The 10,546-nt window shown below is 44.5% G+C and overlaps 1 protein-coding gene across 1 annotated transcript; it reads left to right on the top strand.

Annotated features, from left to right (window-relative positions):
* Window positions 1-6,037: 6,037 nt before the first annotated feature.
* On the top strand, window positions 6,038-6,901 carry LOC134943605 (hemoglobin subunit alpha-1-like). Its single transcript, XM_063932360.1, has 3 exons — window positions 6,038-6,173; window positions 6,335-6,539; window positions 6,664-6,901. The coding sequence occupies exons 1-3, from the start codon at window positions 6,079-6,081 to the stop codon at window positions 6,790-6,792; spliced, it is 429 nt and encodes a 142-aa protein (XP_063788430.1). The 5' UTR covers window positions 6,038-6,078; the 3' UTR covers window positions 6,793-6,901.
* Window positions 6,902-10,546: the final 3,645 nt, after the last annotated feature.

Below are 10,546 nucleotides of genomic sequence, written 5' to 3' on the forward strand. Positions count from 1 at the left end.
GGTAGGTTTTTTAAAAATACTGTTGTAAAAATATAGCCACACATAGGACCCACTCTACACATGCGCAGAACGGGTCCTGCACCTGCACTGGACCCACTCTGCACCTGCGCAGTTTCCTGATAATTGGGAATCTGTACAGGGGATCGCACAAGCAATCCATGCTGAATGAGGGCATTTGTTTATTTTATGTATTTTAGTGATGTTAATGTTATGTCCTATAGTAGTGCCCTAATTCACATATACTACACACAGTGGGGGGAAATGTACTGTAAGAGGTGGTATGTGTCAAATGCCCTATAACCAGTGCTATTGGACACTTACATGGAGCCCCGGTATTTAATATATATTAAAAAAAGAAAAGTGGACATTTGCATCTAATAATTTAGTCTTCACTCCCCAACTCCAGCAGATGAGATGTTAAGCTGGAAGAGCTGTAGCGGCATGATCCGTGCTGCTATAATACATCTTCCCCAGTATTCCCAGTTCATAATATGTAACTTTGTTCTGCCTCCAGTACACATGCCACAAAGGGAATGATTCAGATTTGCATGCAATGCTGATATTTACTCATCTGAGTGATGATCAGCTGACTGCACATGCGCCGCGGTCTTGCTTTGTGTGCAGCAGAGTACTCTTGCAATGCAGATCTAATTGAGGATTTATCTGCAGAGTGATTGAGGAAAGGACCGTTTAAGGGCGGCAACGGAAAGTGATGACAAAAATGCTGGTGCGTCACATGAGGCATGTTTCTGAATACATATGAGATCATGCATTTACTTCTCCTGAGATAGCTGTATCACACTTGAACAATACTCTAGAGCAAAGGTTCTCAAACTCGGTCCTCGGGGGCCCACACAGTGCATGTTTTGCAGGTCTCCTCACAGAATCGCAAGTGAAATAATTAGCTCCACCTGTGGACCTTTTAAAATGTGTCAGTGAGTAATTAATACACCTGTGCACCTGCTGGGTTACCTGCAAAACATGCACTGTGTGGGCTCCCGAGGACCGAGTTTGAGAACCTCTGCTCTAGAGATAGCCCTTGATGATGTGGCTCCAGCTACCCATCACACTCCATGTAGGTCTAGATGTCAATCGTCGCACTCTAAAGTAACAAGACACCTACAAAAATGGTAACATAAAGTTGAACACCAGTGGCGTAAATCTCTCGTATTCCAAGTGACTTCCTCACATATAAGATTGTCTACCACTCTTATAGTAATGCCCTGGACATTGCCAAACAAACATATTTCCAAACGCTTATCTCTGATCAATTCTCTAACCCCAAATAACTTTTTAATGCATTTAAATCACTTCTCAACCCTCCTTTACACAACTTTCCAGCCAGTAGCGGATCCAGGCATGGGCAAGCAGGGCAGGCACCCGGGCACTGCGGCCCGCGGATGCGACCGCAGTCACCCTGCAGGTGACCGACGCCCACCCGCAACCCGCATCCCGCATATAGCAGTCCCTGTCCCGCATATAGCAGTCCCTGTGGGCTGTGTGGGCACCCGCTGCAGCTGGCACCACTGTCAAAATTGACCTCTAATGTCTGTGCGGCGCTGCAATGGGAGAGACGTCATGACGTCTCTCCCATAGAGAGGAGCGGGTGGCTGGAGATGGGGGAGCAGCAGTGGTCGGGAAGCAGGAGTGGGGCTGGTGAGTATTGTTTTTTTTTTGTGTTTGTAAGCGGCACTACTAGGGGGCATAACAACAGGGGCATCTCTACTGGCGTCACATCTAAAGGGGCACATCTAATGGGGGCAAATCTACAGGGGGCATCTCTACTGGGGGCATAACTACAGGGGCATCTCTACTGGTGGCACATCTAAGGAGGCACATCTAATGGGGCAAATCTACAGGGGGCACATCTAAGGGGGCACAACTACAGGGGGCACAACTATTGGGGGCATAACTACACGGGGCACAACTACTGGGGCAAATCTACTGGGGGCACATCTACTGGGGGCAAATCTACAGGGGGCACAACTACAGGGGCCACGCCCCTTCCCTATGAAACCACACCACTATTTTTTTTAACATGCACCTTTGGCACGCACTAACCCTGTTTTGCCTGTCTAAGGGGGAAAGGCAAAGGAAACTTTTGCCCTGGGCACCAGAAGGTCTAGAACCGGCCCTGCCTCCAGCCACTATCATGGTGCAAGATCTTGCTTCCTACTTCAAGGACAAGATCCAAGATGAAATGGCATGCTCTTTACTCAATTCCATTCCTTAATCCTTTGGCACTTTCTATTCATTTGATCCCACAACTGAAGAGGAAGTATCAACACTCTTCTCATCCTGCTGCTCTACTACCTCTCCTCTTAATCCTTTACCGTCACAAGTACGTAAAGCTCTGTCTCCTGTGCTCATACCAACCTTTGCTAGCATCTGTAGTCTCTCACTCTCTACTGGTATATTTTCTTCACTGTTCAAGGGTGCAATGATTACCCCATTCTGAAAAAACAAAATTCTTTCTCAAACTACTGTCCCATCTGTCAGCTCCTATGCCTCTCCAAGCTACTTGAGAAACTTGCCTACACTCTCCTCACACATTTTTTTTTAACTCATACAACTTATTGGACCCACATCAATCAGGCTTTCATTCCCAATACTCCACAGAGACAGCACTGACTAAAGTAGTGAATGATCTGGTCACTGAGAAGTCTAAAGGTCATTACTCACTTCTCAGTCTTCTAGGTCTCTCTGCTGCTTTTGACACTGTTGACAACTCTCTATACTCATACAAACACTGCATTCTCTAGATCTTCAAGACACGGCCCTCTCTTGGTTCCTATCCTACCTATCTAATTGCTCTTTCAGTGTCCATTTCTCTGAATCCACCTCCGCTTTGTTACCTTTTTCAGTTGGAGTATTGCAAGGCTCAGTCTTAGGTCCTCTGCTTAATTTCGTGGGTCTGATAGGACTGTTTATTGTGGATATTCTGTTATTGCAAAACTTATTATAGAGTATATTATATATATATTGTCATTTTTAGTTTTGCTGCTTTTAGTTTTAGCATAAATTGTACTGTATATAATTTTATTACATAAATTGGTCATTGAAATGGTTTTAAAAATAAGTACTTAATTGATGATTTATTTAAATGCACAGTATGTTATATTCTCTACATAGATAACTAAAGGGTAAATTTACTAAGCATTGGTTTTGATTTTTTGGTTGTTTTATCCGTCGGTTTTACAATCCGACCACTAACTAAAGGAAATATGCCTAAAATCCTAACTATAGAACATCAGACAAACAATCAATATTTTAGTGATGTGCACCGGAAATTTTTCGGGTTTTGTGTTTTGGTTTTGGATTTGGTTCCGCGGCCGTGTTTTGGATTCGGACGCGTTTTGGCAAAACCTCCCTGAAAATTTTTTGTCGGATTCGGGTGTGTTTTGGATTTGGGTGGTTTTTTACAAAAAACCCTCAAAAACAGCTTAAATCATAGAATTTGGGGGTCATTTTGATCCCATAGTATTATTAACCTCAATAACCATAATTTACACTCATTTTCAGGCTATTCTGAACACCTCACAATATTATTTTTAGTCCTAAAATTTGCACAGAGGTCGCTGGATGGCTAAGCTAAGCGACACAAGTGGCCGACACAAACACCTGGCCCATCTAGGAGTGGCACTGCAGTGTCAGACAGGATGGCACTTCAAAAAAATAGTCCCCAAACAGCACATGATGCAAAGAAAAAAAGAGGCGCAATGAGGTCGCTGTGTGACTAAGCTAAGCGACCCAAGTGGCCGACACAAACACCTGGCCTATCTAGGAGTGGCACTGCAGTGTCAGACAGGATGGCACTTCAAAAAAATAGTCCCCAAACAGCACATGATGCAAAGAAAAAAAGAGGCGCAATGAGGTACTGTAGCTGTGTGACTAAGCTAAGCGACCCAAGTGGCCGACACGATATGGAGTGTTTTTCAGGCAGACAACGTATACTGGTGGTCACTGTCAGCAAAACTCTGCACTGTACTCCTCCTATATAATACTGCTGGTCCCCAGTCCCCACAATAAGGCAGTGTGAGCACAAATATATGCCGCACACTGAGCACAGATATGGAGTGTTTTTCAGGCAGACAACGTATACTGGTGGTCACTGTCAGCAAAACTCTGCACTGTACTCCTCCTATATAATACTGCTGGTCCCCAGTCCCCACAATAAGGCAGTGTGAGCACAGATATATGCAGCACACTGAGCACAGATATGGAGTGTTTTTCAGGCAGACAACGTATACTGGTGGTCACTGTCAGCAAAACTCTGCACTGTACTCCTCCTATATAATATACTGGTGGTCCCCAGTCCCCACAATAAAGCAGTGTGAGCACAGATATATGCAGCACACTGAGCACAGATATGGAGTGTTTTTCATGCAGACAACGTATACTGGTGATCACTGTCAGCAAAACTCTGCACTGTACTCCTCCTATATAATACAGCTGCTCCCCAGTCCCCACAATTAAGCAGTGTGAGCACAGATATATGCAGCACACTGAGCACAGATATGGAGTGTTTTTCAGGCAGACAACGTATACTGGTGGTCACTGTCAGCAAAACTCTGCACTGTACTCCTCCTATATAATACAGCTGCTCATCAGTCCCCACAATTAAGCAATAAGCAAAAATATTTGCATCAACATTAATAAACGGAGAGGACGCCAGCCACGTCCTCTCCCTAACATTTCCAATGCACGAGTGAAAATGGCGGCGACGCGCGGCTGCTTATATAGAATCCGAATCTCGCGAGAATCCGACAGCGGGATGATGACGTTCGGGCGCGCTCGGGTTAACCGAGCCATACGGGAGAATCCGAGTATGCCTCGGACCCGTGTAAAATGGGTGAAGTTCGGGGGGGTTCGGTTTCCGAGGAACCGAACCCGCTCATCACTAATTTTTACATAGAGAAGAATAGGATCTGCAAGTGTCTGCATATCAGGGCAGGCTTGCTGGTAACTGTAGTCCACCTGTAAAGAAAATATTATTGTCTATTCTTTACACATTAATCCTACAGGGGTGGGACTAGTCCCAGGCTTTAAGCTCAAGCCACGGGGTTCCTCGCGAGGGGAGATCCCCTGTTTGTTTTTTGGAGGGTAGGGGGGCTTCCCCACTTTCTGAGTAATTCCAGGCCATGCTGTGTGTCTCCCTGCTATAGCATTAGCCCCCTGGTTGGTTCAGACCAGTGCTGCCTATAGGAAAATAGTGGGAAACCCCAGGCAGGTTTTCTTCAATACCAGCCTTGTCTGAGAGTTCTGGGGCAAGTTATGACTTTGGAGAGGGGACTCCCACACTTTTCTTTTTATTATTATTTTAACACTTTCATTACTCTCTAATGCCTAAGAAGCCAGCACAGATCACTATACATATTTTTGGACAGATTTGCCGTAGTTAGATTAACTGTTATTTGCTGTTTACTTTGAACTGAAAAATCAAAACAATAGCATTTACAGTAAAACACAACTAGAACCAAAACCGGCAGTTACTACATGTATCCCTAAAAACAGTATGTGACAGTCTTGAATGTTTTTTCCTATGAGATATGTGAAATTAATGGGTTCATCAGTTCACATTACCTTACACACGTTTCTTATAAATGTGTGATATCATACTTAAAGTATATATCCCATACGTGAAATATGTAAGAAAATGATACATTAAAAACAGACATACTGTGTGGGTGGGTAATGACTATTATTTTTATTATTATTATTATAATTATTATTATTATAATTATTATTATTATCAGACTCAATGCAATTCAGAAAGAAAGTTAGAGTATATTGGTATAACAGGGTAATTATATTGTATTTTACAGTGACTTAGTATCATCATGTATATTTTTTAAGATGTAGCAGGGAGCCTTAAAACTGGGCTGGGCTGCTTGCCTTGGTGATGAGCCAAGTTGGATGGGTGTGGAACCTGTGTGTCTGGGAGGAGCTGGTCTCTGGCTAGTCCAATAGATAAAGAAGGTGGACTCGTATGTCCTTATGTCATGTACATGAGCTCTATAAAAGGTGGCATTGTTGAAGCTCTCTCATCAGTGTACTCATTGGACAACACAACTTACCATGGCTCTCAACGCTGATAACAAAGCACACATCCAGGCCATCTGGCCATCTGTAGCTGCTCATGCTGATACCTATGGCGGAGAAGCTCTGTTCAGGTAAACTACTTTTCTGTTCATGAGATTAAAGTCATTGTGTGGGAAGGGAATCATAATTCTAATTCTCTATAACTACAGCAATCAGTATATAGCTAACCTTTATCATGGATGTATTACGTGATTCCTCCCTTCACATTTTGTTTTGTAATCCTCTTTCCTAGGATGTTCTCTTCTAATCCCCAGACCAAAGTTTATTTCCCTGCTTTCGACTTCCACGAGAAGTCTCCTCAGATTCAAAAGCATGGGAAGAAGATTGTGGATGCTCTGACAGAGGCTGTCAGTCACATGGACAACATTGAGGGAGCCCTGGATAAACTGAGCGACCTCCATGCCTTTAAACTGAGAGTGGACCCTGGAAACTTCTCAGTAAGTGTTAATCAGTGACGGCTATTGTGGTACTTGTTGTGTATACTGTAGCTACATAATGTACGGGAGATATGATCATATGTATGTGGCAGCTAATTCCTACTGTTATCTCTTTCTCCTCCAGCTCCTGGCCCATCACATCCTCGTGGTGATTGCTAGACATTTCCCTAAAAAATTTGACTGTGCCACACACCAGGCTCTGGACAAGTTCTTGGCAAGGATTGAAAGTGCTCTGACATGCAAATACCGTTAGGGAGATCAGTAATGGCAGATGATCCAGCACATCATAAAACCTTTGTTGGCATTAAAACTAATTAAGACAGCCTGCTGATAACATATGGAATAAAACTGATTCAACTTCATTCATGGGTTTCTGTTTTATTAATATTTATTTATTTATTTATTTATTTATTTTATTTAATTAATATATTTAAAAATAAAAAAGGGTTCTTTTACAGAATCAGTCATTAAAATGTTTCCACCCAAAAGAAATGTGCAAAATATATTTATCACACTTCTTGCATACGGGCAGTGTAAAGGTTGGAACTATTACATTCAGTTTTGTTTATCTCCAGTGTCCCATGTGCAGCTGTTGGTATTGTATGTAAGGCACACAGGGTAACTTTTCTGACACCTCCTGCTTAAAACCCAAAAAGTCAGAAGAATCGTGAGGCCCCGCTTTCACGGGCTGTATTTATACTGAATAATACAAAAAAGTAAAAGCAATGATACACTACTTGCTTAATAAGTTGACGTTAAAATAAATAGAAAATTAAGTCATCTCTATAAATGCCCAATATATAATAAAAAATATGTAGACAAATATTACAGATATTTAAAAAAGGAATACTGCTTATTTCATTAGCAATTTGCATGTGAATATATGACTCATTTGAACAAGTTAGTGATTAAAGCCACAATTTAGTACATTTTCCAGAAACTACACTTTCTTTCTATACAAATGTAATTATTATTATTTATTATTATTATTCATTTATGAAGTTATATAGTGCACACATAACTGCAGCTCTTTACTGAGAATATTTGCTCTTTTAAATCAGTCCCTGTCCCAGTGGAGCTTACAATCTATGTGAAAAATTCAAGTTGGATTGCAGTGTGCAATTCACTCGCAAAAACTCAGAAAAAGATTTGGGTGTCCTGTCATGTGCCTGCATTTTCTGCGAGGAGGGCACAGAGGTGGCATGTTAGGTGTGGGGGGGTGGCAACGTTATGATTCCAGGACAGAGACGGAGCATTGTGGGGATGGAGGCGACCAAATGGGGGGCGGTATGGCGTGAATGGGGGCGTGTCAGGGGCGTGATTGGGTACATGGAGGCAGGCCTCCTGAGACATCCTCTGTCTCTGCTAACAAGCACAAATTGTGATGTGTTCGCAATTTCTGCTTGTTGAAGTGTGGGGGGGAGGGGGAATTTGCAATCCTTGCTGAATTAGGCCCTATATTCCCCACCACATGTACGCACGTTTACACACTAGGGTTAACCTACCAGTATATTTTTGGATTGTGGGAGGAAACCAGAGTACCTGAAGGAAAGCCACACAAGCACAGAGAGAATATACAAACTCCACACAATTAGTGCTGTCGTGTGAACTGAAGCTAAAGGCCCATACACACTAACCGAGCCCCCACCAATGCTGATACTGGCATCGGCGGGGACCCGGCGGGTTGCCAGCATCAGCAAGTGCATACACATTGGCCGAAACCAGCGGAGAAGGGAGCGACAGCGGGGGGGGGGGGGGGGGGGGGGGGGGCAGCGGTAGGAGCAATGCTCATGCTGCAGCATGGCTTTCATTAACAAGGACCTCCCTCACCTGTACCTATTCAGATGAGGGAGGGAGTCATTAACGATGTGCGGAAGCGCGCATCGTTAATGACATTGAGTGTACACACTAGACGAGATTGTACAAGATCTCGCACAGAATGGCCCTTCTGAGCGACATCTTTTATTTTCTCCTCCAGTGTGCATGGGCCTTAAGACCTCAATGCTGTGAGGCAGTAATGCTAACCATAACACCAACCACGCTGCCCAATTAAACATGATGTACACACACAGAACTCACTTAATGACAGTAAACCATCAGTTGTAGAGTAACGAAACATTAATTGTGGCACATCGTATAGGCTGGGGATCCATGTTTCATTGGATTGTAAGGTAGGACCCAATCACTTTCTCTTTGCTTGCCTACTTGACTCCTCATCGGAGCCATACCTTTTAAAACTAGTCCCCAAGGGAAGAGGATCATCCTCCCCAACAAACACCTCCTCAGTATTACTCTCACCTGCAGTGGGAGAGACAGAGAGGTCCATGTCCCGAGCCTCCCCCAAAGCAGCAGAAATATCTTGGCCCAAACCATCATGAGGAGGACCCGGATCAGGAGGCTCCGCTCCTGGAGAAGCGGGAAAGGGCCTAGGGTCCACAGGGACAGGGGGAGGATCCACGAGATCCTGGGGCAATGAGGAAAGGATTTGAGGGGTACAGGAAGGCATGAAGGAAAAGTCCCCCACATCTTCCCTGACTGAACTCTGAGGTTTCCCATCAGTGTCTGATGTTACCACCGATCTAACTTTTGAAGACACATGACCAGAACTATCAACCTCATTACTTCGTCTCCTCCTTTCACTCCTCCTACACCCCTTCCCATCCACCACGGACGCTACTTCCCCAAAAGAACTCTTAACAGAGGACCTCCTTCTTTGTTTCTTGGGTTTATCTTTTGGGACCTGGACAAGCTGCCCTTCAGATAAGACAATATCACTGTCCTCCACCTCAGACTCTTTCTCAGAGTTAAACTGAAATCTATTAACACAAAAAATACCAGGGTCTGAATCCCTTCTTTTGGCCAACCTTTTCCTTGACTTAGATTCAACCACCTGAAAGCCATCTTTATCCACCTCAGCAGGCACCTTCCTCACCACACTGTTCTTCTCTACCACCGCACTCACCACTTGCTTTTCTACAACCTCCCGTCGCTCCTCCTCAAAAAGACGACCCATTTCCCTCTCTAGCTCTTCCCCCATAACCTCAAGGTTATGGGAGGCCTTGGGGCACCTACTATAAGGATGTCCTTCGCACCCACAAAGGTTGCAGGTTACGTTGCCACAATCCCTCGCCATGTGCCCAGTTTTACCACAGAGGGCTCATTTCAGGACAGTACAGTCACTGCTTAGGTGACGAAAGTCTCCGCAGCGGTGACACTGTCTAGGTTGACCAGGATAAAAACATTGGATTTTGTCTCTCCCAATGAAAGCAGCAGAGGGAACATGGCAAGGCACCTGACCATTATGCCTAAGCCTGATCACAGCCGACCAGGCTCCACCCCACACACCTTTCGTGAAATCAATCTTCACCAGAGGAGACAAGATGTCGCAATATCGACTTAACCAATAGCCAATATCTGCAGCAGGGAGGGATTCATTCCTGACCAATACAGTTGCACGGACTCTATCCTGGCGAGTAACAGCCGCCGCTTTATAGCGACAATACGGTTCACACCCCTTCTTTAGCTCCCACTGTTCCCAGAACACCCGCAGCCCTTGATAAGATATGAAACTAAGGTCGTAGTCCGGGGTCTTTACAGGGTGGATGCAAGCAAAAAGATCAGGGGCATGGAAACCCAATGAGAACACCATTTCCAGGAAATCCCCTTTAGAAGGGGGTTCCTCAACCCCTATCCACTTAAGTGAAACCACGTTGCGACGCTTACCAGCCTGATCAGAAGCCGAAAACACCTTTGGAGCAACAATCCTATTGCCACTTGAGACAGCACCCGCATAAGAGGACAAGCCCGGCTTAGGAACTACTTGAGGCGAGGCCTGCCCAACAGAGCCCACAACATTACCCCGCCCCGCACCCTGCCCAACAGATACAGAACTAGCATTTTTATTGGCCAAAGAGGTTCTAATAACGGATATAGCTGGCAAGGATCTCACAGGTACGCCCAAGCTACCATATAGACCATCAACAATAGCCCGCTCCTCTGCAGATAAA

The sequence above is a fragment of the Pseudophryne corroboree genome, chromosome 7 (genome assembly GCF_028390025.1).
Source record: "Pseudophryne corroboree isolate aPseCor3 chromosome 7, aPseCor3.hap2, whole genome shotgun sequence".
In the NCBI taxonomy this organism is placed as follows: domain Eukaryota; kingdom Metazoa; phylum Chordata; class Amphibia; order Anura; family Myobatrachidae; genus Pseudophryne; species Pseudophryne corroboree.

Bases quoted from the DNA above. Each gene is read 5' to 3' on its own strand.
- LOC134943605 (XM_063932360.1), top strand. From the start codon at position 6,079: ATGGCTCTCAACGCTGATAACAAAGCACACATCCAGGCCATCTGGCCA. The intron at 6,174-6,334 runs GTAAACTACTTT...CCTCTTTCCTAG, and splicing joins GGCGGAGAAGCTCTGTTCAG to GATGTTCTCTTCTAATCCCC. The intron at 6,540-6,663 runs GTAAGTGTTAAT...TTTCTCCTCCAG, and splicing joins TGGACCCTGGAAACTTCTCA to CTCCTGGCCCATCACATCCT.